Source organism: Sorex araneus, chromosome 11, assembly GCF_027595985.1.
Source record: "Sorex araneus isolate mSorAra2 chromosome 11, mSorAra2.pri, whole genome shotgun sequence".
NCBI lineage: Eukaryota > Metazoa > Chordata > Mammalia > Eulipotyphla > Soricidae > Sorex > Sorex araneus.
In genome coordinates this window covers 3,579,978-3,607,456 of record NC_073312.1, presented here as the reverse complement: position 1 = coordinate 3,607,456, position 27,479 = coordinate 3,579,978, and the positions used below count along the sequence as shown (strand labels likewise).

The 27,479-nt window shown below is 58.8% G+C and overlaps 1 protein-coding gene across 2 annotated transcripts in view; it reads right to left on the bottom strand.

The window, feature by feature from the left end:
• ADAM12 (ADAM metallopeptidase domain 12) overlaps positions 1 to 27,479 on the bottom strand; it is a 224,619-nt gene that overhangs the window by 174,256 nt on the left and 22,884 nt on the right. For both annotated transcript variants that reach the window (XM_055118985.1, XM_055118986.1), the window contains exon 2: positions 21,990 to 22,126. In XM_055118985.1, coding sequence (XP_054974960.1) covers positions 21,990 to 22,126 — 137 coding nt within the window. The remainder of the gene's footprint in view (positions 1 to 21,989; positions 22,127 to 27,479) is intronic.

The window sequence follows — 27,479 nt, the reverse complement described above, 5'->3', positions numbered from 1 at the left end:
GTCCAACGCCAAGGCGTCAACCCAGGAATCCCCTGGCCAGATTCTCTTACTGTTTCTCAGCCCTCGGTCCGAGCCGTCCACCACCCCGTTCCCCCAGAGCCGAGGCTCTCCGTGGCCGGCCCCACCGAGGGGCGCCCGTGGGCTCGGGTTGGTGCTGACATCATCCCAGATGTGCTTCTGGGCCACGCTCCCCCGGCACGCGAGCGTGGGGAGCTTGGGCTGAGCACGGAGAGTCAGCAGTTTTCTCTACAAAATAGAGTAATTGGTCTTTTATGATATTTTGAACATGATAAATGAGTTTTTGCAAAAACATAAATTAGTCTGGTAAAAAAGGAACACAGAGAGATCGGGAGGGTCTGGAGTTTCACCCCGCGCCTGAGGACACGGGCACGGAGGGAAGGGCCGAGGTGCAGGCCGTGAAGGGCGGAGGACAGTAAGGGGGGGCCGTAAATCCAAGCAGAGCAGTTGTCTCCTGCCGGAGGCCGGCTTGTCCCAGCTGCTCTCCCCAGGAAGCCACTAGCGGGGAGGCTCTGCCCTCGGGATGAGGCAGGAGTCGCCCCACAGGCAGCTTGGAGGAAAGGAAAGGGAAGGGCTTTCCCGGAAGCTCTGTGTACCGTTATGCCGGGGGCGCCTTTCCAGGACGTTCAGGGCCTACCGCACAATGCCAACAACCTTCCGTTTCAACCCACTGAACGTGAGGGTTTCAATGCCAGAGAAGACACGACTTTATGACAGCAAGGCTGTACCTCTGGGGCGGCCAGACGCCAGTGATGAAAGAGGCGGAAGTCTAGGGTGGGAAGCGGGGTGCCTGGGAGAGAGGGGGTGTCTGAAAGCTGGGTGCCCGGGAGAATGCGGGTGTCTGGGTGGGAACAGGACCTGGCCAAAGAAGCTTGACGGGATGCTTTCCTTTTCTCTTGCTTACAAAGGACTGGAGTGATAGCACAGGGGATAGGGTGTTTGCCTTGCACACGGCTGACCCGGGTTCGAATCCCAGCATCCCATATGGTCCCCTGAGCACTGCCAGGAGTAATTCCTGAGTGTAGAACCAGGAGTAACCCCTGTGCATTGCCGGGTGTGACCCAAAAAGCAAAAAAAAACCACAATAAATAAATAAATAAATAAATAAATAAATAAATAGTTTCTCTGAGCAGAAAGTGAGCCCCCAGGAAGCAGGTCTGCCCCTCTCACGCACGGGCCGGAAGACCCCGAGCACTGACCTGGCCACTGCGGCCGCTCACGCTCCCTGTGGGGGAGATTCACACCCCAGCAGCTGCTTTCACCGCGTCTGTCGTTCTGCTGGGAAAGCACAGACTCGTCGGTACGGTTGCCCTGCAGAACCGTCACCTCCCCTGTCATCAAACGGCTCCTTCACACTTAGGGAGAGTCGTGAAGAAATGCTGGGCTCCAATTAGGAAGAGTAACGTACTTTGGAACAGGGAGGCTGGGCAGCGGCGAGACAGTCCAGGGCTGATCCCGCTCGATCCCCGGCACCGACCGGTTCCTGCGCATCGCCCGGTGCAGCCCCGGACCACCAGGGACGACCAGGATGTCCTGGAAATTCCCCAGCACAGAGACACGTGCGTTCAGACTCTACGTGGAACCACTGGCCCTGCCCATCAACCACCACCGTGAGGGCCCAGACCATAATGAAGCCCTGTAGCCTATCACTGCACTGTCGTCCTGCTGTTCATCGATTTGCTCGAGTGGGCACCAGTAACGTCTCCACTGTGAGACTTGTTGTTACTGTTTTTGGCATATCAAATACGCCACGCGTAGCTTGCCAGGCTCTGCCATGCAGGCGGGATACTCTCGGTAGCTTGCCAGGGTCTCCGAGAGGGTCGGAGGAATCGAACCTAGGTCGGCTGCATATAAGGCAAACGCCCTACCTGCTGTTCTATTGTTTCAGTCCCATCTAAATAAAATAGCGACTCCTGAGGGAGCTCGTGAAGTTACTTCCCCAGAAGAGAAGAACAACAGTTCAGGGCAGTTAATGAGATCCCACCCCATTCCTAGCTCTTATAAATGTGTTTTGTTTGTTTGTTCACTTGGGGCCACATTCAGCATGCCTGGGGCTTACTCCTGGCGTTGTTCTCAGGGGTCACTCCGGGCGGGGCTCAGGAGTGCCAGGGACGGACCCTGGGCTGGCCCCGGGCAAAGCGGGCGCTCTTCCCACGTACTATGGCTCTGATTCCTCTTAGAGACGTTTTGAGGTGAGACATTCGCTTTCACACACTGACGCCACATGCACCAGCTGCAGCTCACACTGGCGTGTGGCTTAATTAACACAAACTGCGTTGCCAGCTTCAACACGGCACTGCTAGCGAGACTGGGGGACCCAGTCAAGTGAAAGGGTGATGCACAACAGGACGGCGGGACTGGTAAGACAGACGCTGTCCCCTGGCCGATGCTTGGAAGCGATTCAGAGATGGCGCATACAGGGGCTGGAGCAATAGCACAGCGGGTAGGGCGTTTGCCTTGCATGCGGCTGACCCGGGTTCGATTCCTAGCATCCCATAGGGTCCCCTGAGCACCGCCAGGGGAATTCCTGAGTGTAGAGGCCAGGAATAAGCCCTGTGCATCGCCAGGTTTGACCCAAAAAGCAAAATAAATAGATAAATAAAAAAGAGATGGCGCATACAGGGAGAACTCGGTCTCAGCTTCAGAACATCCTGGTGGTCCCTGGGAGTCTCGGGGGCTGCACTGGGCGATGCGCATGAACCGGTCGGTGCCGGGGATCGAGCGGGATCAGCCCTGGACTGTCTCACCGCTGCCCAGCCTCCCTGTTCCAAAGGACGTTACTCTTCCTAATTGGAGCCCTGCATTTCTCACGACTCTCCCTATGTGTGAAAGAGCCGTTTAATGACAGGGGAGGTGACGGTTCTGCAGGGCAGCCGTACCGACGAGTCTGTGCTTTCCCAGCAGAACGACAGACGCAGTGAAAGCGGCTGCTGGGTGTGAGTCTCCCCCACAGGGAGCGGAAGGGCCGGGCCTCAGTTTCCCTGACTGGGAAGCCGCCTTGCAGGCTGTGGCACACTGGCCGGTCCGAGCAGGCGGGGAGCCGGGGCTGAGCTGTTTTCAGTTCTCCCACGAAGGCGCGACATTACTGCCTCTGAGCAAGTTGAAGGAGCAAGTTATAAATCCCTCCCCACACCTCGGCCGACTTCCTCAGAGACTCAGCCAGACGCGCTAGACATCCATTACACAGGGAGAATGAACGGCTTTGACTTACACATTTAAACGAAGCTGAGTGTGTCTAGCTCTTCGGTGAACTGAGAAGAAAGACACATTATGTTTTCTTCCATGGTTCAGGTGGAAACTCGGGTTGAGAAAAGGAACGCATCGAACAAACGCCTAACATAAGGCCAAACCACAGAGAACCTAGACGCCAGCTGAGCAGAGAAAAGAATTCTGGAAACAAATGACCTGAATCCAAGGATTAATACTGAAGAATATAGTAAGATGAATATAGGAACAGAGAAAAAAGAGGGGTCATGTCCGTAAGGCCAATTATATCGATACTGACATTAAGGATAAGTGCTCTTCAGAGTAAAGGCAGAGATAGAGGCTGGAGCAATAGCACAGTGGGTAGGGCGTTTGCCTTGCATGCGGCGGACCCAGGTTCAATTCCCAGCATTCCATATGGTCCCCTGAGCACGGCCAGGGGTAATTCCTGAGTGGAGAGCCAGGAGTAACCCCTGTGCATCACCAGGTGTGATCCAAAAAGCAAAAAGCAAAAAAAAGGCAGAGATAGTTGTGGGAAAGCTCAACAAGTGAACTGTCAGCGAGAAAAGCAACTTCAGCTACAAAAATGTGGCGAGGTTAAAGGCGCAGGGTGACAAACTATAGAAAATGAAATATTGTTTGATAAATGAGACTTCAAATGTTTAGAGGTCTGAGGCCTGAGAGATGGTGTGGCGGGAAGGGCACCTGCCGTGCACGTGGCCAATTCGGGTTCGATCCCTCGCACCTATCTGTTCTCTCCGCCTGCCTGGTTTCTGAGCACTGGGCCAGGAGTAAGCTATGAGCGCCACTAGGGGTAGCCCCAAACCAAAACAACAACGAAAAGTTCTGCTTATCAAAGGCATCATTAAGGAAAAATAATGCTAAACCACTGCATCAGATAAAATATTTACAATACGAGGCCAGAGAAATAGCACAGGAGGGTGGGCAGAAACACTGGCTTTTTGTCTCAGCACCACACACGGCCCCGTGCCCGCTGCCAGAGGTCATTCCTGAGCACAGAGCCAGGAAGGGTGTGAGTCCCAAAAAAACAGACAATCTTATATACAGAAAAAGATTATAACCATTCAAGAGGAAAGGCATAAACAACCCTAATGGGCAGAAGTACTTGAACAAATATTCACCACCGCTCACATAAATCATGTCTGAGTGAGAAAGTGCCGGTGATAAGCAAGGTCGGCCTATTAGAGCACTGAGCGAGAGCAATCCCAGGAGAAGCCCCCGGTGAGAGGCTGAGTGGACGAGTGGACGAAGCAGAAGCCCGAGCGGGGCTAAGATTCGAGCATGTGCTTTGCTGGTGGAAAAGTAAAATGCCATAATCGCTTTGTAAAATAATGTAACAACTTCTGAGAACGCCAAACATGTACTTAACACTTGAAACAGGAATTCCACTCTGGAATATTTTCCCGAGGAAAAAAAATATATCCACACAACAATAATTATAGCAATTTTCTTCTTTGGGGACAGTTTTCATGGTCCCGGGGTCACCGGCGCTACACTGAGCAGAGGCTGGGGGGGGTCGCGCAGTGCCAGAGGCCGAACCCCAGGCCCTTTGCACGCTACATGCCGCCCTCTGGACTGACTCCACCTCTCCCAACAGTTCACAGTCGCTGAGGGCTGGAGTTAACCAGACGCCCATCCCCGGGCGAACGTCGGAGCAAACCGCACTGCATCCCCGAGAGGCTCTGGGTGAGGGAAGGAAGCAGACTCACACCAGCAGGACCAAAATGACCCTCGATAGCGGTACGGTAAAGCCCGACAGCAGGGCACGCACTGGACGGGCCTGCTCCTAGGACTTCCCAGAAGGGGAAAATCTCGTCTTCCATGATTGAAACCTAGATTGGAGGGGGCGGGGGAGCTAGCTCAGGGCTGGGGTGCAAACCTTACCTGTGGCTCTGCCCGGACTGATCCCTGATGCCACCTGGTCCCTGAGCATCACTGGTTGTATCCGAGAGGCCCCCTGCAGTGTTGGGTGCGACCCTAGTGGTCCCCCTGCAGTGTTGGGTGCGACCCTGGTGGTTCCCTTGCAGTGTTGGGTATGACCCTGGTGGTCCCCAGGACTGAGCTGCAGCCCATCCCCCAGTCCTCACACTGAACCTCTGGCCTGGTCTCCCGGAGAGGCCCCAGGCCCCTAACCAGTTATTTGGAGGTACACCCCCCCACACACACACTCCAAAAACAACAACAACAAAAACCTAACAACAAATTAGGGTCAGAGTTAATGAGACCAATCTCAAAGGAAACTTGGGAGATGACAGAATAGTGGATGGGCTCCAGCTTCCCTCCCTGCCCCCACCTCGAGCAGAGCTCCCGGCGGCCGAAGACCTCCAGAGCCTTAGCCACAGCCATGCCCAAGGCCCCTCTCCACACGTTCGGACAAGCCTCACGCATGAAGGAACCGGCAGAGGAACCCAGGTGTGTGGGACCTGGGGCAAAGACCTCTGAGCCAGCTTGATTCGGGACTGGGCCTCTTCCGCCCAGATTCCCCATTTTCCAGTAGCTAGGTGGTCACACCCAGAGATTATCCCCGGCGCCCTGTAATCCCACCAATGGCCAGCATCCAGAGACTTAAAACCAAGCTCCTAGAAGAGATCAGCCACTTTGCGGCTGCGCGATATAGCCTAGTTCTCCCTCTGGGAGAACCTGGCAAGCTACCGAGAGTTTCCTGCCTACATGGGAGAGCCTCACAAACTCCCCATGGTGTATTCATATGCCAAAACCAGTAACAATGCTGGGTCTCATTCCCCTGACCCTGAAAGAGCCTCCTTCATTGGGAACATCAAGTAAAGAGAGGCTTCTAAAATCTCAGGGCTGGGACGAATGGAGACATTACTGAGACCACTTGAGAAATTCGACGATCAACAGGATGACGATGATGATGATGATGATGGTGATGATGATGATGACAGAACAGTAACTAAATCTTGGCAGTTTTCATGGGTTTATACACTTGCCATCATTGAAATGCACGTTTTATGATTTTTTTGTAAGATTGCTTTAAAAAAATCTCCAGCATGGCATGCTTCTGTCTGTCTCTCAATTCTTTTGATTTTGATGCACCTTCATTGAGTTTGGGGTCACTGCCAGTAGTGCTGGGGTTCACTCCTGGCGGGGCTAAGGTAATTCACTTGGCGCTAATGATCAAACCACATAAGAGATAAGCACCTTAATCCCTAAACAGTTTCTCCAGCCCTGTGGTGCATATTCTAAATAAATTCTGAAGCTTTTTTTTATGTTAAAGGAAATGAATTTCAAAAGGAATTAGGACAGGTTAACTGATCCCTTTGTCCTGAAATATCCCTTTCCTTTCTGACTCAAGCCTGTCACCAATCTGCTCTCCTCGCCGGGAGAACAGGTGCTCCCTTGATTCTGATCAGTCTTTACATGGAATACGGATTTCCATCCTTTACATTCGGTCTATAAATAGTTTGTCTCTCTATCTTATGTTTTTATAATTGACACTCAACACGGCTCTCTCGGAAGTCATGGTAGGGAGTCTGCTATCTTAATTCCACTGGAAAAAAAATCTCCTTAAATTTGCCATTAATGTCAATGTCATTACTGGCACATCTGCAATAAGTCTACGATCCTTCTCTGTCATGTCCTATTATTACTTTGCTCCTTTATTTTTACTTAACCCATTAAAATAGGATTTCATTATCTAATAGCTTCTTACATTATTCCATTATTCTTTTAGTAATTTAGGGGTGAAAATATGCCTCTTAGCCTCATCACAGTATACAGTCTTTGCCATCTTCAAAACACAAACTCTCATACCAGCTTAACTCTGTTTTTGCTGATGTCCTGGTTTTGATGGTAAATGTGTGTGCGAGTCTTTAAAAATCCACAACTGTTAGTTTGAAACAGTCAATACTCATCTTGACTAACATATTTACTTTCTCGAGCTCTTCCTGACCTTTACTTCCATCCGGAATCATTTTTCTTCAAACAGATGAGAAATTGTTTTATAGGTTTTGTAGTTTAGTCCATTAGAGATGAATTTCATCACCTCTCTGAGTCCTTAAACATATTCACTCCTATTTTAAAGAATACTTTCACCGGATTAGAATTTCAGATCAGCAACTTTCCTAACTCTGGTCACTCAATATACCTTTTCATTTTTTTTCTGGCTCTTGATACTGAAAAGTCAGCGATACATCTTAATTTTGCTTCACTGGATGTATTTCTCCACCTGATTTTCTCTTGGGCTTTGATTTTCAGTATTTTGAGGGGGTTTCTTGGTGTCCATTTCCCCTTAACTGGGATTCAATGCACTTCTTCAAAGTCTGATTGTTTCTCATCACATCTGAAAAATTCTCAAACTTTTCTCTTGAGATAATCCCCTGCCTCAACGTCCCTCCTTTCCTGATGGGATTCCAGTTACATATAAACCAGGTGGCGTGTGCTCTGAAGTTCTATTGTCCTTCCCACATGCTACTTTGTGAGCTTCATGATCTCCCACTGCTCCGTCTTTGAGTTTACAAAGCCTAGCTTCTATTTCCATTCTGTTATTGGACATTCCAATGAACACTTAAATCCTGATACTCTTCTTTCAGTTACAGATGGTCTATTTGATTTGGTAGATTCTACACCATTGTTGAAATAATACATTTTTTTCCCTCTTGTTTATCCTTTTATTTTTAACCAGATTGATCCTGATTAAAGTCCCATCTACAGTAAGTGGAATGGAGTAACTTCTCGATGATTGTTTTGATTTTTTTCCCTTCCTGATTGTGGATCGCTATTTTCTGCCATTTTTCCCTGTTCAATGACCTTTTTTGACTCTAGGATGGAGGTTGAATATGAAAGTCCACCCAGACACCAGCAGCGAGCCTATTTCTTCTCCCCTTCCCAGACTATGTCCTCATCTGTCAGAAACGGAGCTGGCTTGTCCTGACCAAGACTCAGCCCATCTCTGGCCAGGGACCGTCCCCACCCTGGACAGGAGGTCTGGGAGACTGTACGCTCCCAGCCCCACGGCTGCAAAAGAGGCTCGCTGCTGCCTTTGGGGAATTGGAAGCTCACACCTGACTTTCTTCCCCGTCAAAGAAATGCTGGCGTCAGGCCAGGCCAGTGGCGGGAGTCTCTGAGGCCCCGTTCCGCTTGCTGGACGCTGCCTTCCAGTCAAGGGCGTGGGAGGTCCATCCTGACCCTTCCACCCAGCACCCCCACCCCCTACACTGCGGAAGCCAGAGAGCCTCGAGACAACACGCTTTTTTCCTTCCCTGCTCTCACCATCGATTTCTCGGCCCTTTAATAGCTAGTACAGAAGCAAACCTCTCTCCAGCCCCTATTGAAACTAATTCGAGTTTTCCGGAAGTGGTGTTTGGACGACTCTTTTCAGATCTTACTGTTCTATTTGAAGAAATGCCCTCAAACCCTATTCTATAAGTTTAAAAATATTCACTGCCAATTGACGGGCGCCTGCTGTGCCTTTGAGCTGGAGGACGTCTGAAGGGCTCGTCCTCAGCGTCCCCGAGTGAGCTGAGCGGCGGCAGCAACCGCCCTGACGGCTCGTGAGGGGTCCTAAACCTCAGCCATCGCCGAGGGTCTGACCGGTCACCCGGCAGGGAGGGGGCAGGGCGTGTCAGTCGGCGCCTCTCTGGAGGGACGAGGGCAGCGTTTAGACAGTAAAGGGCCCCCGCTTTCGCCTGGCCTCCTCCTATGCTCCTCCGGCGAAGCCCCTGAACCTGGGGTCTCCCGTGAAACACCAATGGTTATGGGCCACGTGTCATCCCACGCTGCAAAGGTCCAGAGAGGCCGGTCACTGCAGCCTCGTCTCCCGCTCATTTGAGTATCTCAGATTTTGGCACATGAGCTACCTCAGCTGTCAGGGGCTGCAGCTGAGGGCCTTCTCGCAGCACTGGGAGTGGTTTGTGCTGCAGTGGGATGCAGAGGGGAGGGGAGAGGGTGCTGCAGTGGGAATCAGAGGGGAGAAGGGACGGGGCTATATCGGGATGCAGAGTGGAGGGGAGACGGGGCTGCAGTGGGATGCAGAGGGAAGAGGGGACGGGGCTATACCAGGATGCAGAAGGGAGGGGAGAGGGTGCTGCAGTGGGATGCCGAGGGGAGGGGAGACGGGGCTATACCGGGATGCAGAGGGGAGGGGAGTTTGTGCTGCAGTGAGATGCAGAGGGGAGGGGAGAGGGTGCTGCAGTGGGATGCAGAGGGGAGAGGGGACGGGGCTATACCAGGATGCAGAGGGGAGGGGAGTGGGTGCTGCTCTAAGATGCAGAGGGGAGAGGGGACGGGCCTATATCGGGATGCAGAGGGGAGAGGGTGCTGTAGTGGGACGCAGAGGGGAGGGGAGAACGGGGTTACATCGGATGCAGAGGGAGGGGAGAGGGTGCTGCAGTGGGACGCATAGGGGAGAGGGGACAGGGCTATATCGGGATGCAGAGGGGAGGGGAGAGGGTGCTGTAGTGGGATGCAGAGGGGAGGGGGGACGGGGCTATGCCATGATGCAGAGGGGAGGGGAGAGGGTGCTGCAGTGGGATGCAGAGGGGAGAGGGGACAGGGCTATACCAGGATGCAGAAGGGAGAGGAGAGGGTGCTGCAGTAGGATGCAGAGGGGAGGGGAGATGGGGCTGTGCCAGGATGCAGAGGGGAGGGGAGTGGGTGCTGCTCTAGGATGCAGAGGGGAGAGGGGACGGGCCTATATCGGGATGCAGAGGAGAGAGGGTGCTGTAGTGGGATGCAGAGGGGAGGGGAGACGGGGTTACATCGGATGCAGAGGGGAGGGGAGTGGGTGCTGCAGTGGGACGCATAGGGGAGAGGGGACAGGGCTATATCGGGATGCAGAGGGGAGGGGAGAGGGTGCTGTAGTGGGATGCAGAGGGGAGGGGGGACGGGGCTATACCATGATGCAGAGGGGAGGGGAGAGGGTGCTACAGTGGGGAGCAGAGGGGAGAGGGGACGGGGCTATACCGGGATGCAGAGGGGAGGGGAGAGGGTGCTGCAGTGGGACGCAGACACAGAGGGGAGGGGGGACAGGGCTTTATCGGGATGCAGAGGGGAGGGGAGAGGGTGCTACAGTGGGACACAGAGGGGAGGGGGGACAGGGCCATATTGGGATGCAGAGGGGAGGGGAGAGGGTGCTACAGTGGAATGCAGAGGGGAGGGGGGACGGGGCTATGCCATGATGCAGAGGGGAGGGGAGAGGGTGCTACAGTGGGACGCAGAGGGGAGGGGGGACGGGGCTATATCGGGATGCAGAGGGGAGAGGTGCTGCAGTGGGGTGCAGAGGGCAGGGGGGCGGCCCTGCAGGCAGTGTTCTGGTCGGAAGAGAGCGCCTGAGTGCCGCCATGGCACGTGGGGGCGGTGCCAGCCCGGAACCCGGCTGCGCATGGAGCCGGGCGTGTGGTGTAGGACACGCTCAGGCCGTTCCCGTTTGCTCGGACGGTGGAGCCGACTCCAGGCCTGCCTCCTGCCGCTGTGCCGAGAGCCGTGTGGCCCGCAGGGCGGTGAGTGCTCACTCGGCGAGGGTCAGAGTGGGCCCTGCGGAAGGTCTGGCTGGAGGTGGGGGCCCCGGGCCCCCTGGCCCCCATCGAGGGCGGTGCCAGGCTCACAGCGGCCGCTGGGCCCCACCCTCGCCCCGTCCCCATCTCTCTGCCCCAAGGGTCTGCCCAGAGGCTCCTGCTGGCCCCGACCCTGTCCACGCCGGGAAGGAAGGCTGTGGACGGGGTACAGAGCAAGCAGAGCCCGAGTGACCGTCCAGTCCAGCCTGCCCTCCTGGCTGTGGCTTCCCAGGAGCCCCTGCTGGCCCGGACCCCGCCCCGTGCCCGCGGCCCTCAGCACCTCAGCTCTCCCGCCCAGGTGCAGAGTCAGTGCCTCTCCGCCCCGCCCCTCAGGAGAGAGATCCTCCGCACAGCGCCAGGCATCCGTGGGCGGAAGCCAAGGGGGTTTTGGGGCGAGAGCGGAACAGACCTCCAGCGGGCACCCCAAGCTGGGCACGGGGCCTACGGCAGGGCCTCACACACCGCGGCTCCCCACCCCCGCCCCGCCCCAGCCTCCAGGGGTCAATCTGCCTGTGTCTCTGAACGTGGTGAGGGGTCCCCTGTCTCAGCACCTCAGACAGGAGAAGGGATGCCTGCAGGGGGTGGGCTGCAGGGAGGAGGCAGGCCTGGGACGGGGCCGAGCAGGAAGAACCCCCAACCTCCTCGGCTAACTCTCTCCTCACTTCTTTTTGTTTTGTTTTGTTTTTGGATCACACCTGGCGATGCTCAGGGGTTACTCCTGGCTCTTCACTCAGGAATTACTCCTGGCGGTGCTCAGGGGACCATATGGGATGCTGGGAATCGAACCCGGGTCGGCCGTGTGCAAGGCAAATGCCCAACCTGCTGTGCTATTGCTCCAGCCCCCTCTCTCCTCACTTCTAAGTGAGCCTCGGGGCTCCGTCGAAGGCACAGGGGTAGGCGGCCGGGGCACCTCTCTGGGGCTGACCTGCCCCTCGCAGGGCCTGGCACCTCCTTCCCTCATGCCGGCCCGCCCCCACGTCCTCTCCCCCTCTGCAGTGCTCCGCAGCCCCGTTCGTGCAAGCAAGGACAACCAGGTGCCACGTGGCTTCTGGTCTTGGGCGGAGGCCACAGCCTAGCTGAGTCTCTCACAGGCTCCCTTGGGGGGCCTCTCGTGAGAAGCAGATGTTGATGGGACCCCAGTGACCAAGGGCACGATGCACCCAGGGCCTTCCACGACAGGGCGCCCACTCTGCCCGGTTCTAGGCATGTCTGGGCTGGAGGCCGCAGCCCCCCAGGGACCCCCTACCCAGCTGACGTGTGTCTTCGGGCCTGACAGCGTCCCCCAGAGTCGATCTCTGGGGGCGGTGGAACCAAGTGTAAGGTCACGCCCTGCCACTTCTGCCTTCTTCTCACTGTGGCTCGAGGCGGGCGGGGGGAGGGGGGAGATTCTCCAAGCACTAAGTCAGTCTAGAAGACACGAAACTCCAAACAGGCCAAGTAGGGACAGAATCTTCCACCCCAGGGGCTGAAGACCTACTTAGATCTGACGGGCATAGGCGGGAGCCCTGAGGGGTCACGTTAGAGAGAGAGAACACGGCTTTATCACGCCCCTGTTCCATGCTGTTAGCTCTACCCACCCACCACCCACCATTCACCATCTATCATGTGTCACCACCCACCTGACGACCCCACGTCACCACCGTCCCTCCTTCCACTCAACCAGCCATCAGGCATCACCACCACCCATCCATCCATCCATCCACCCACCCACCCCACCCACCTACCCATCCATCCATCCATCCACCCACCCACCCATCCATCCATCCATCCATCCATCCATCCATCCATCCATCCATCCATCCACACATCCATCCATCTATCCATCCATCCATCCATCTACCCATCCACCCATCCCTTCTTCCTTCTACCCACCCACCCACATACACACATCCACCCACCCATCCATCCATCCATCCACCCACCCATCCACCCATCCATCCTTCCACCCACCCACCTACCCATCCATCCATCTATCCATCCATCCACCCACCCACCCACCCATCCACCCATCCATCATCCATCCACCCATCCATCCATCCATCCATCCATCCATCCACTCATCCACCCATCCATCCACCCACCCATCCATCCACCCACCCACCCACCCATCCATCCATCCATCCACCCATCCATCCATCCATCCATCCATCCATCCATTCATCCATCCATCCATCCACCCATCCATCCATCCATCCATCCATCCATCCATCCATCCATCCATCCATCCATCCATCCATCCATCGTCCATCTACCCATCCTTCATACACACATTAGGTTCCCACCCACCACCCTCTACCACCCACCCACCCATCCATCCATCACTTCCCACTCATCCTTCTGCCACCCACCCATCCATCACTACTTAACCAACCTCCCACCTGTCACCTACCCATCGGTCCCACATACATCCCATCCCCATCCAGTCATCCGCCACAGCCCACTTATCCCGGGACCCACCCATGTATCCACGCCTCTACCCACACATCCATCACTGCCCCCATTCAGACATCACACAGAATGTGATGCAACCTCTGTCTTGGGGCCACTCCAGTGCTCAGGGCTCACTCCTGACTCTGTGCTCAGGGATCAGGGGCCAATATGGGGTGCTGGGGATTGAACCCAGGTCCGACACATGCACGGTAAGTGTCCCACCCACTCTTCTACCTTTCCGGCCCCTGGGATGAGTTTTGGGTGTCTGGAGAGAGGTCCTGGGACGGGGAAACGGGTCTCAAGATGGGAACCCAGAGCCAGCCAGTGCCTGGAGGTGCCCAGGCGAGGTCCAGCAGCCGCTGACGGGGGTGGCCCCCCCAGACGCGTTAGGGGGGATCCCGGGCCAAGGGGCCACGGTGACAGCCTGACTGCTGTCTTCAGTCACACCGAGCACAGCCTGGTGCTGGTCTCGTCGCCCCCACCAGAGGCCCCGCCTCTGCCAGCCGCCACCCGCGAGTCCTGTGTGGAGAGAGGATCCCCCCGCGCCTGCCGCTCACGGCCACTCCTCGCCCCCCAAATGCCAGTGCCTGGGGGAAGTGCTCCAACTGCTCAACGATTTATGGAAATGCTTTTTTCTGAAGTTTTCTGTGGCATTCATCAAACCTCAACAGGAAATCGCTCGGCCGGAACAAAAGTCGAGGGGAAAAAGGGAAATGAAATAATTGAAAACCAAGGGACTCGCAAAGAAAACATATTAACTCCAAACCCAGTGGGCCCCGAGGTGCTGAGGTGAGCCGTGCGGGCCAGCCCCTGAGGAGGGGGGATAGCGGCCCCCTCAGGCCTCACCCGGGCCGTGATGCTTCCCGAGTGGGGGTCCCACATGGGTCACGGTGCTCACCGGGGGTGACACGGTCAGACACCCTCAGGGTGGTCCTGGAGCCCCCGGGTGGCGGCTGGGCCTGGCCAGGGCTGGGCTCAGCGTCGCCCTCGCAGGAAGGCGGGAGCTGCCCACTGAGCCGCACTCCCCCGTGCGGGACGGGGCGCTGTCTTTAATGGGGACGTGGAGGTTCCAAGAAGCTGTGGGACTCGCCCAACGCAGAGCAACACAGTGAAGCATCGGCAGGGCCAGGTGTGTCCTGGGGTCACTGCCCCTTGTACACCACACCCCCGTCAGCTCTGGGGGTCCCCGTGCGGGGAGAGACGGCTGGAGCTGGGGTGAAGCGCCCCCTCCCCCACGCTCCGAGGGTGTTTATTGAACAGAAGCCAACGCTTCCTCGAACTCCGGAAGTCGGTTCTATATTAAAGGACCTTTAAAATGGCTCCAACCCGGGCCCCCACCTGCCGACGCAGCCGGCCGGGCCCACCGCAGCCGGCCCCGGGACCCAGGCCTGCTCTGTGTCCCCGATCCTGGAGCCCCAGCCACAGGCCCGGCAGCAGCCACGCTGCTCTGTCCCACAAGCCACTTCTGTCCCAGAAGCTTCCAGAAGGAACCGGACAGTTCCGCACCCTCCGAGGAACAGAGGCTGGAAAAGCCCTTGAGCTCCACGGAGACGTGTTTATGGAGGACTTTGCAAAGCTCCTTCTCCCCATTCATGCCCAGGCGTCCAGGGACCCCCTGTCCAACTCGGCCGGTCAGCCCAGCCGGGAAGCTGGTGCCTGCTGGTCAGTGTGTCCAGCGAGCAGCCCTCCCCACCCCACCTTCTCTGAGAAGACCCGGCAGCCGCGGCTCCCCACGGAGCAAACATTTCCCGACGAGCGAATGGGCACGGGAAGCTTCGTGCCCCCGGGCCTTGTTTCCAGCCGAGGAAGGCCCGGGTGGGAGTCTCCGCCCTGGCGTTGGCTCCGAGGAGCCGAGAGTTCCGTCTGAAGGACAGGGGCAGCCAGGCCCCTCGGGCATCGCCAGGGGCCTGTGCTGATCCAAGGGAGGACCCGCACGGGGAAGAAGGAGCACTGGCCTTGCCCCCTCTTCCCCCTGGGAACGGGTGCAGGTGGCAGACAGGATGCCCTGCACGTTGGGGGCCAGTCCATGCAACCTGCAGGTGTGGTTAGTAATGGACAGTGTGACTTGGACAGAAATCACGGTACCTTAGGGCTGTGGCCGTGTACCCCAGGCTCCAGGGGCCACGGGACAAAGGGACCCGCCCGCACTTGGAGCCCGGGGCCTGCGGCAGAAGCGGGGGCTGTGAACATCTGCTCACTGGGCGGGGAGACGTCGCACCATCTCCGTGTGCCGCTGCCCGGGTCCCTAGAGGCGGGCAGGGCTGTGAACACAGGCAAACGGCTCGCTTCATCCTAACCGTTTCTTGTCCTTTTATGTATCTGTGGAAGAGTCAAGAAGAGCAGCCAGCACGGAGCACTGTGAGGGAGCCTCCAGTGAGGCCGAGACTCCGCCTGCAGCCAGGGGGCAGATAAGGTGACCAGGCCTGCGGCTGGAATGGGGTTCGCAGTCCCCCATTTCCCGAGGGTCACGGTGTCCCTGGAGGCCCTCTGGGAAGGGTGGGGGAGCGAGCCCGCTGATGGCCCCTGGCACCGGAAGCAGGGGCATGCCACAGTGACCCGCCCCTCGCTAGCTCCGAGCCTCCCCACACAGTGCTCTGGGTTGCAGCCGGTTCTCTAAATAATATGCGCAGAAGAGGGCTAGGTGCGGAGAGACGGGCCAGCCGCCCGGCTGTGAGAAAGGCCACACAGGTCAAGCCCGGCTCTCTGCGGGGGCTGCTCGGGGCAGAGCAGGTCGTGACCCAGGCCAGGGAGTGAGCAGGAGGCAGCCGGCCTGGGGCCCGGGGGCCACTCAGCACCGAGAAAGTCCGAGTCGGATCAGAAGCTGGTGCGGTAGTGCCGAGTGGGGGGAAGAGCCTCAGTGATTCCCGGAGAACTCGGGAGCCACCCCTGGCCCCCCTGGCCCCCCTGGCCCCCCAGGCTGACGGCTCAGAGCCCAGGGCAGCCTGTGAGGGTCAACGAGGCACACTCAGGGATGCTCTGGAGCTGGCCAGCACCGGGACCCTGACTCAGGGCCCTCCCGGCAAAGCTGCGTCCATCGTCCCAGCCCCTCCCCGGGCTGCGGCTGCTGTAATTGTTGAAGATGATGTTTCAGGGAAAAGAATTAACCCCTCGCTTCAGCCTCCACAAAGGCCCGACAGAAGGAAACCGCTGTTCTCCACCCCATCCGCCAAGAGCCCCCAGCACTCGGGTCCTCGCGGCTGAAAATTTCAGGTCCCCTCGGAGTCGGGGTGGGCGACCGCCCCCGCCTGCCCGTACTTCCAGACGACCTGGCAGCCACTCGCCGCCCACCCCCCCCCCGCCCTTGTGAGCCCAACTACCCGCCTTGCTCCAGAGACTCAGAACTGAATCTCGAGCCACAGGAAGTTCTCGGACGTGGGCGGTGATCTCAGGAGGAAGTGGGCCGGCCCCAGACCAACAGCTCTGGCCGCTGCTCCCACAACCTCAAACTGCTGTCAGGTCTCTGCCCAGACCCCCGTACCCCAGGACTGAGCGCCAGAGAGAACCTAATCTGCCTACAACCCCGGTGGGTGAGTCTTTGTGGCTGGGGATGCCAGGCCTCCTTGAGTTGGGGCGGGAGACCCTCCTGCCTCCCCCTCGTCTGGAAGCCCAGCAACCAGGCCCAGCTAAGTCTCCCGATCTCCCGGAGCATGTGGCCACATTTGCGGCCCCCCAAATATGTCCTAACTCTCCAACACTGGCATCCCAGCAGGACCACCCCAACCGGCTCAGAGGGGATGTAACGCAGAAGCCAACCCGTCTCCACTGACAACCCTGACCCCAGAAGGCTCCGCCCACAACAACAGCCCAGGAAACCCTCAGACAAGGACTTAATGCCCCCATGGCAAGATACAACAATTTTTACGAATTTCCTTCTATGGGAATAACTGTTAGATCATTCCGTGAGCCGTTTAACGGTGATGAGCAGGAGAAAGTAAACGGCTGTGGGGCTGCTACAGGGCAGACCTGAGGGGAGGCTGCGGAGATGGAGACGGTGGTGGTGGGGTTGGGGTGGGAGTATTGGATGCCTGTAACAAATCATCACGAACAACTCTGCACCCCGGGGTTAAAATAAAGTGTGTGTTGGGGTGGGAGGAGGTCACTGTCCTTTCTCAGCCGGCACAGATGGGGCCATCGAAGCGCTAGACTCTCAGGTTTGGCTCTCACACAGTGCTCAGGATGAAATCTGTCGGGCAGGAAGGTTTGTGGCGTGGCAACCCCCACCCCGTACACACACACACACACACACACACACACACACCGGAGCGTCACAGCTGCCCCTGATTTTCTCGAGAAGTGTGCCCGCATCTCCGCTCTGCAGCTGAGAAGGCAGAAGTACAGCCCGTGGCCACAGGACCACCAGAGCCGGTGCCTGCCCTCACGCCAGCTACCCCCAGGCCTGGCAGGGGCCCAGGGAGGAGGGCGGCTGGAGAAGAAACTTCCAACTCCCGGCCAGGACCCGCTGCTCACCAACCCCCCCAGAGGGGCCTGGACTCCACCCCCAGGATCAAACACACGAGGCTCGTGCAGGCTGAGCCGAGGGCTGTCCAAGTCAGAGTGTCCAAGGGGCACGGCTTAGCCACGAACATCCCCAGACCGGGCAGAAGCTGCTTCTCCTCCCGGCAGTGGGACTTGGCGCCTTGCAGTGACCGGGCCCAGGGCTTCCTGCTCAGAAATCAGAGACGGCCGAGACCTGAGCTGGCGGATCCCGGCTGCCTCCCGCAGGTCCACGCCCCGTGGACCGTGAGCCCTTGGTGGGGAGTGACCGCACGGCCCTTTCCTCCGAGCTCTTTGGCCCCAAGCAGCCCCGCCCAGCCCAGGCACGAGAAACTGCAGATGACCCCCCTGACTGTCCTCCTCACAACTGTCCATCCCCCAAGCCAGGAAGGTCAGGACACAGCACGTGGCGGCTGGACGGGCGGGGGCAGAGGCCGGGGCTGGTGAGGCCACAGGGCAGAGGGATGGGCCTAGTGACCTCTCAACACGGGAACAGGGGCGAGAGGTGCCGATCCACTCAGCTTGCGGGGAGACGGGAGGTGCGAGAGGGGGCACAGCTCCTCTCTGCGGCCTCCCCAGCTCCGCCTGCTTGTGTAGAGTGCCCGTCGCCCACAGGGAGGCCAGGGCCCAGCACCGAGGGATGGTGCACCTGCATCAGGCTGTGACTCTGGTCTTGGCCCTGCACAGGATAAGTGTGAGTCCTTCCCCAGGTCACTGCACAGGGTAAGTGTGAGTCCTTCCCCAGGTCACTGCACAGGGTAAGTGTGAGTCCTTCCCCAGGTCACTGCACAGGGTAAGTGTGAGTCCTTCCCCAGGTCACTGCACAGGGTAAGTGTGAGTTCTTCCTCAAGGTCACTGCACAGGGTAAGTGGTAAGTCCTTCCCCAGGTCACTGCAAGGGTAAATGTGAATCCTTCCCCAGGTCACTGCACAGGGTAAGTGTGTGTCCTTCCCCAGGTCACTGCACAGGATAAGTGTGAGTACATCCCCCAGGTCACTGCACAGGATAAGTGTGAGTACATCCCCCAGGTCACTGCACAGGGTAAGTGTGTGTCCCTCCCCAGGTCACTGCACAGGATAAGTGTGAGTACATCCCCCAGGTCACTGCACAGGGTAAGTGTGTGTCCCTCCCCAGGTCACTGCACAGGATAAGTGTGAGTACATCCCCCAGGTCACTGCACAGGGTAAGTGTGTGTCCTTCCCCAGGTCACTGCACAGGATAAGTGTGAGTACATCCCCCAGGTCACTGCACAGGATAAATGTGTGTCCTTCCCCCAGGTCACTGCACAGGGTAAGTGCATGTCCTTCCCCCAGGTCACTGCACAGGGTAAGTGTGTGTCCTTTCCCCAAGTCACTGTACAGGGTAAGTGTGTGTCCTTCCCCCAAGTCACTGTACAGGGTAAGTGTGTGTCCTTCCCCCAGGTCACTGCACAGGGTAAGTGTGTGTCCTTCCCCCAGGTCACTGCACAGGGTGAGTTCATCCCCCCAGGTCACTGCACAGGGTAAGTGTGAGTCCTTTCCCCAGGTCACTGTACAGGGTAAGTGTTGTTCTTCCCCCAGGTCACTACACAAGGTAAGTGTGAGTCCATCCCCCAGGTCACTGCACAGGGCCTGGAGGCCCTGCTGTTGTGATCCCCAGCACCACAATAAAGCATGAGATCTCTGAGGCACTGGCACTGTGTGTGTATCACCAGGAGCACCAGACCTGCTGCAAGCACTGCCACCAAGTACAAGCACTATGACCAAGTACAAGCACTATTATTAAGTATAAGCACTGCAACCAAATACAAGCAGCATAAGCAAGTACAAGCACCGCAACCAAGTACAAGGACTGCCACCATGTACAAGCACATGACCAGTACAAGCACTGCCACCAAGTACAAGCACCATGACCAAGTACAAGCACTGCAACCAGGTACAAGCACCATGACCAAGTACGAACATTGCGGCTACATGTGCAGGCCCAGAGAGCTCCGCCCTCTGAAGGTGACCCTCAGTCTTCACAAGAGCAAAGGGGGGTGGGGGCAGTGTGAGACGGAGCTGGGCAGCAGTGCAGGCAGCCGGGCTCCTGCTCTGCCCCCAGGCGTCCTGAGACTCCAGAGTGCCCCAGTCAGGTGCCGACGGATACTTTGTTTATGCAAAGGCTGCTTCTCCCCCTGCACCTCTCCCGCGTGTTACATTGTTCCCGCCTAAGGGAAAGGTCAGGCCTGGGAGGTAGACCAGGGCGGGTGGGACACTTACCTGCCGGGGGGAGGCCCAGAGAGTCCCTCGGGAGTGACCCCCCCAGCACCACCAGTTGCATCCCCATACCCGAAACAAGAAAAGCGTAAGGAGGGGAGGGAGAGAGAGGGAGGGAGGGAGGGGAGGGAGGCGAGGGAGAGGAGAGAGGAGAGGGAGGAGAGGGAGGGGAGGGAGGGGAGTGAGAGGAGAGAGGAGAGGGAGGAGAGGGAGGGGAGGGAGGGGAGTGAGAGGAGAGAGGAGAGGGAGGAGAGGGAGGGGAGGGAGAGGGGAGAGAGGGAGGGGAGGGAGGGGAAGGGAGTGAGAGGAGAGAAGAGAGGGAGGAGAGGGAGGGGAGGGAGGGGAGTGAGAGGAGAGAGGAGAGGGAGGAGAGGGAGGGGAGGGAGGGGAAGGAGGGAGGAGAGGGAGGGGAGGGAGGGGAAGGAGGGAGGGGAGGAGAGGAGAGAGGGGAGGGGAGTGAGAGGAGAGGAGAGGGAGGAGAGGGAGGGGAGGGAGGGAGGGAGGGAGGGAGAGGAGAGGGAGAAGAGGGAGGGGACAGAGGGGAGAGAGGAGAGGGAGGGGACGGAGGGGAGTGAGAGGAGAGAGGAGAGGGAGGAGAGGGAGGGAAGGGAGGGGAGTGAGAGGAGAGAGGAGAGGGAGGAGAGGGAGGGGAGGGAGGGGAAGGAGGGAGGGGAGGGAGAGGAGAGAGGAGAGAGAGGGGAGGGAGGGAGGGAGGGAGGGAGAGGAGAGGGAGAAGAGGGAGGGGACAGAGGGGAGAGAGGAGATGGAGGGGAGGGAGGGGAGGGAGGGGATGGAGACGAGGGAGGAGAGGGAGAAGAGGGAGGGGAGGCAGGGGAGAAGGGGAGGGAGGGGAGGGTCTTTAACGTACTCTTTTCCTCCCAGGAAACACCTTCAGCACAACCACAGTGAAACGGCATTTGTCTCCTGTTCACAACAGTCTCTGCTGACCAAACGTCCAGCCCTCTCAGCACCGGTTTCCGGCAGGAAGCCGCGCCGGAGTGTGAATGAATGAATGACGTGTGTCGTCTCCCATCACTGCGTCTCTCCGGGAAGCCAGAGGACTGCCCGAGCCCTCAGCTGCCCGTTTCCCCCCGATCTGCTTTCCATTATGAAAAATAGCCGTGGAGCAGTTCCACACACACGAGGACGGAGCCATCGGCACGCCCTCTCCACCGGGCTCGGGTTTCCCGGCCTGCGCCGCTCTGGCCTGAGAAAGTCTGAAACCTAAGAAAGCCACGTTCGCTTGACAGGCAAAGCCATCACAATGTGAAAGTGAGTCAGACGCTTCACACATCGTGCGTTACACTCTACATGGTCAAAGGCTCAAGGAAAACAAAGTCTAACGCGTCACTGACGCAGCGTCCAAGGCGTTTTCCAAGCCGCAGTGCAGTATCCATCCTGAGAACGCGGCCGTCTCGCCAACAGGTGGTGACGGAGGCCCAAGGACCAACGGCCTCAGCGCACGAGCAAAGGGCTGGAAGGCGCCTGTCCGGAACTGGAACCCGATTGGTGAAAACTCATCTTTATGAGTGACATGGAACACTGAGCCTCACGGAACAGCAATTAAATATTCATGAGCATTTCATCCAGTTGGCAAGAAAGACCACACTTCTCCTTTTTGCTTTTTGGGACACACCCAGATGCTCATGGCTCACTCCTGGCAGGGCTTAGGAGACCATACGGGGTTCCAGGCACAAACCCACTGGACCACGTACCTGCAGGCCTTATCTGCTATACGATCTCTCCAGCCCCAGCTGAGAGCACTTTTATAAAATTAAAGTGAGCCAGGGGGCCAGAGCAATAGCACAGCGGGGAGGGCGTTTACCTTGCATGCAGCTGACCCGGGTTCAATCCTCAGCATCCCATGGGGTCCCCCAAGCACCGCCAGGAGTAATCCCTGAGTGCAGAGCCAGGAGGAACCCCTGACTATCGCTGGGTGTGACCCAAAAAAGCAAAATAAATAAATAACTAAATGAAGTGAGCCCGTGTGGAATGAAAGGCCCCGTGGACCGTTCAAGTTCCTGTGATTTACGTTACCGCCACCAGGCAAGAAAGAAACCAGCGCACTGACCTGCGGGTGGAGTTGCTCCATCGGGTTCCAGACGCTTCCATTCAAGGCCGAGATGCTGACCACTTCCTGAGCTCCTTCCCCGTCCCTCGCCGGGGCCTCTGCGGTGGCAGGTGCTAAGGTGCTCCCCCAGCTCACCCCTGCGTGGAAAGGAAACAGCCCGGCCGTCAGACATGCTGGGAAGCCCCTTGGCTGGGCAGCCCCAGAGAAACCCCAGAAGCCGGGCGGGGGCCGAGAAACCTTCCCCGCCCTTCCCCCCGCCCCCCCCCCACCTCACTCAGTGTTAAAGCGGGGGATGCTCTGACCTCCTGACCCTGACGTGTCACACGGAGGAGAGTAGGAGCTTGTTTGCTCCCTCCGGGCCTCCAGCCCCCACTGCCCGGTCCAGCCCAGCCCGGGCGAGGCCTGGCCTGCAGGAAGCAAGGGCAGGACCCGAGACCCCGAGTCAGGTGACGGACGCTGCCACGCCAAAGAAGCTCGAAGCTTTTGCTCACTAGGAAGAAAGCCACCAGCCCGCGCCCACGGAGGGCGTGACACGCGATGCCCAGTGCCGTCAGCCCTCCCCGGGCTCAGCTCTCACGCCCGAGAGTGGGTCTGTGACACGGCCAAGGTCCGACCCAGACGAACGAAACCGCCACCCAGGAAACTGCCTATTTTCTTGCCTCTGGGGGCCCCCGCCGTGGCGCCCTACCGCTCACTCCCGCTCGGGGGGCGCTTCCTCCACGCCCCTAACAGGCCTCACGGCAAGGGCAGTGAGTTCCTCTCTGGTTCCTTCCCTGGCAGACGCGGCCGGCCCCCAGGCCCCAGACAGGAGCTGCCACCGTCACCCGGGGCCCCGTTTCCCACCTGGACACTCAGACCCGACTCAGGACAGCATGGCGCCCAGGGACTAGAACATTCCCTGCGTCTGGGGCACACGTGGTTCTGAAATTCGAACCCCAGACATTTCAGTTTCCCAGGTGCTCCCCAACCCACGCGATTTCATCTCCCTCCAGGCGGCGTCTGCTGCTGTGAACGTTTGCTCCCGCGCGTCCCTGCCTGCCACCGGGAGCTCATCCTCCGCTGACACGAAGCCCTGGCCAGGGCCCAGGGCTCGGGGAGGAGCCCGCAGCTGGGCACAGGAGGAAGAGAGAGGAAGAGGAAGAGAGGAAGAGGTGGGGGCGCAGGTGAGCGAGTGGGCAGGAGGGGAGTGAGCCGGGGTCGGGGTGACCAGGGTCCCGAGGTGGGCAGAGGGCCGGTGAGTCTGGTGGAAGGTGCGCTGGGGTCGAGCTGCCTGGAGCTGCTCCCAGGGCCGACTGTGTGCTCCTCGTCCCCGAAACGGGCGCCCAGGGGCCTCAGCACGCCCCACCCCTGCTGGGGGCCAACATAGCTCCTGCCCCGCCCCGACCTGCGGTTCTCCCGGCCTCGTTCACTCGCACCCTTGTCCAGCAGCCGCTTCCCGATGGCAGCCCCCTCCCCCTCCCACGTCCTCTCTCCACGTGCTCGGACCCCTCCCCCGTGTGGCCTGGCGTCGGCCCCTCCGCCTGCAGCACGTGGCCCTCCCCTCTTACCCCAAAGGTGCAACCCCTGTGTCCGTGCCCCAGGGAGGGCCTAGGCCAACCCTCCCCCCGAGTCCTCTCATGCTGGGACAGGGACAGGTGGACCCAGGCGGCCGTGGCAGACAGTAGTCCGGACAGGCGCTGCCGTGAACCTGGCCAGCCGGGGATGGGAGACTCTGATGGGGAGACCCAGAGAGATCTGCAGGGTACGGGCAGGATGAGCTGGGCGGGGGGAGGGGGCGTCATTGGAGACCCCTAGGGCTGACGGGTGCCGGGGGCTGGTGCTGGGCCGCGGGGGCGTCTCAGCAGCCGGGCCCTGGGCCCAGCTCAGGAGGACCCGTGGGGTTCACATGTTCAAATTTCCTGCTGCAAAGTGAGTTCCGATCCAGTTAACCGGCTCCCGAGAGCCAATGCCCGCGGGTGACGCACTACAGGCTCCACAGAGAGGGGCCGCGTGTTCTGTGAAGCCCCCGGGAGGCGGGGAAGGACCGGCCGCTCCTGAGCGCTGCCCTCGCTGCAGATCAATGACACGCTGGCCCCGGGCCAGGAGACGCAGCGCGGGAGTACCCCGGTCCGGCCGGCCAGCCTCTGCAGTTTCCTCTCCGCGAACAAGCCAAGTTGACGGCAAGAGACTCGGCCACTGGCTCTGGCTGTTTCCTCTCAACAAGGAATTAGCAAATCGAACTGTGGACACCCGTTTAATCAACCGGGGCTGTGCAGCAGAAGGGGGGGTGCTGACGGGGGCTCTGGGCACCCACCGCCCAGTCAGGGCCAATAACAGACAACTGGACCGTGTGCGACCCTTCGGGGGAGTCGGTGGAGATGGCACTAGTCCCAGAGGGCAGAGGGCGGGAGCGACTGTACAGCCGGGAGGGCGTTTGCCTGGCATGCAGCCGGCCCAGGTTCCATCCCCAGCACCCCGTACAGTGCCCTGGGCCCACCAGAAGCGGTCTCTGAAGGCAGAGCAGGAGTAAGGCCTCTGAGTGATGCCAGGCGGGAAGGAAGGGGAGGGGGAGAGGGGGAGGGGAGAGAGGATAGGAGAGGAGAGGGGAGGGGGGAGTGGAGGGGAGGGGCGGGAGGGGAGGAAGAAGGCGCAGTGTGAACACCCAGGGTCTGCCCTGTACCCGGGGCCTGGAAGCAGGTGACAGACCCTCACACACACAAGGAACGTGGAACTGGGGCATCTTCATGGGGCCAGGCCGGAGGTTCCGAGACTCAGTGGAATGACCACCCCCGCCCCGGGCCTGCTGGCCTCCGAGGCGCTTAGTCAGACGAGTTACTCAGACTCCCGAGCACAGCCCCTTCGCCCACAGACTCCGGCCTCTCTCTCTGCAGGGCCCTGTGCCTCCCTTCTCTCTCCCCGTCAGAAGCTGCCCGTGGAATATTCTACAGAGTGTCAAGGCAGCCTGCGCCAGCCCCGGGCACGTTACACAACCCTTGAAAGGAGCTGAGTCAGGCGCTCTCTGCTGAGCGGGCACCCCTCAGCCCCGTGCGTGGACGGGGAAGCCTCGCTCAGCTTTTTAACTGGCACGATACGTCCCGCCAGCACCTGCTGAGGGCGTCCGCACGCACCTTGCCATGTCTTTAGACACTGGGGTTTTTGATGATGCCAATAGAAATTTCATTTGTGCTGCATGGATAGAAAGAATAAGTGTGAACAGCCTTGAGACACCAGAAAGCGCCTCCCCGGGCCACCCCCGGGCTCGCCCTGAGCGCAGGTCGGGATGGAGCCCAGCTCCGAGCACCAGCAGCCCGGGACAAGGACATGGCCTGAAATAGAGAGTTTGCACACGTTTTGTTTGTCCTAACATTGGGACAACAAAACAGCAGTTTCTAAACTGACCAGTGTGGGGCTGGAAAGATGGCAGAGGGGGGAGGGTGTTTGCCGCTCACAGGGCCGACCCGGGTTCGATTCCCGGCATCCCCTAGGTTCCCCCGAGCATCACCAGGAGTGATTCCTGGGTGCAGAGCCAGGAGTAACCCTGAGCATCACCAGGGTGATCCAAAAATACAGCAACAACAACAGCAGCGACAACAACAACAGCAGCGACAACAACAACAGCAGCAGCAACAATAACAACAGCAGCGACAACAACAACAACAGCAGCGACAACAACAACAACAGCAGCGACAACAACAGCAGCGACAACAACAACAGCGACAACAACAACAGAAGCGACAATAACAACAGCAGCGGCAACAACAACAACAGCAGCAGCAACAACAACAGCAGTGACAACAACAACAGTGACAACAACAACAACAGCAGCAGCAACAATAACAACAGCAGCGACAACAACAACAACAGCAGCGACAACAACAACAGCAGCGACAATAACAACAGCAGCGACAACAACAACAACAACAGCGACAACAACAACAATGTGACTAGCTTCCTTGGGCAGTGCCTCCTGTCACCTTTTCACTCAGCCTGACATTCTGTGGCTCCAGCCCAGGCCCGTCTGCTCCGGAACGCAGGGGCAGGGGGAGGCAGGGTCGGGTGAGGGCCTTTGCTTTGCACGCGGGGGAACCTGGTTTAACCCCCAGCACCACAAACAGTCTCCCAAGTCCCACCAGGAGTGATCCCCGAGCACAGAGCCGGGAGCAAGCCCTGACAACAACTGCATGTGGTTCCCAAATGAAAACACTTCCGAGTCGGAGGGAGGGCAGGACTGGAGTGGCCTCGGGCACTCGCGGTCAGCTCTGGCCGCCCGAGGGAGAAGGGGCTGGCAGCCAGTGTGGCTGCTCCCCTGCTCGCACCCCCTCCCTGGTCCTGGGTGATTGACGGGGACGGGAGACTGGCCCAGTTCCTTGGGGACCTTGCCACACACACCTCTGGAGAGTGAGAAAAGACCCTCCATGAAGACCCTCCCAAAGTGACTCCAGACACGCCCCCCCCCCCAGCCACCCAAGTGAGAGACCCGGAGCTCAGCTGCCTTGTCAGCCCCAGCCACTTGGACTCCAGGCCTGCCGGGTGCTGAGTGAGCAATGAGAGGAGATGCTCCCACAACAGTGCTCATCTGGAGATCAGGGGAGCAGTTTCCGATGGCGCCTCCCAAAGGAGTCACTGCACAGGTCACTCTGGAAGGAGCCCCAGAACCCTTGCACAGCCCATGGATGACGCTCAGAGGTCAGCACGGGATTTGGACGTGATGGATGCGACAGGTGATGAGCTGATGCGAGACAGGTGGGTGGGGGCAGGGGGCCCCTGCAAGGCCCGACAGTGAGCACCTCCCCCACAGGGTCCCGAAACCCCCCACCGCCCCCTGGGCAGAGCCCTGACAGTGAGACGCCGGGAGCACCCCCTCGGGCAGGCACTGATCCCACCTCCCCGTTGGTGGACACGTCCCACGGTGTCCTTCCCGCCCCGGGGCCTGTGCTTCTCCCTCACCCCAGATTCAGCCCACAGACCCCCAGAACCCCACCTCCTCCTCAGATCCTGGGAGGACGTGGTCAGCCGGAGAGTCCACTGGAGACACGGGAGGCACTCACTCGGGGCCAGGGCAGAGGGTCAGTGCCGGGGGAGAGCACCCAGGCAGGACCCCTGGCTCCCAGGTTTCCCCCATCGCGGGGGACCCCTGAGCTGCCCCTGGGGCCTGAGCTCCTATGAGGGGGTCACAGCCCGAGCCCAGAGTGGCCCAGCAGGACCACAAGGGCCAGACCAGAAAATTCTCCCGAAGATGCTCCGTGCTGTGGTGAACCGGAGAAGGCAGGCAACACCCAGCCAACGGGAAACTGTCTGATGCTTTAAATACATTCTCTATGTATTAATGCTTTAAATGTATTTAAAAATGTTTTAAAATGCAGAGAGTCTCTTGCCCGCACACCTGGCTGTATTCCCCGGGACCCCTCGGAGGGGATGGGCTCCAGCTTCACTCCCCACCCTGAGCAGAGCTCCCGGCAGTCGAAGACCACCGGAACCTAGCTACAGCCATGCTCGAGGCCCCTCTCCACA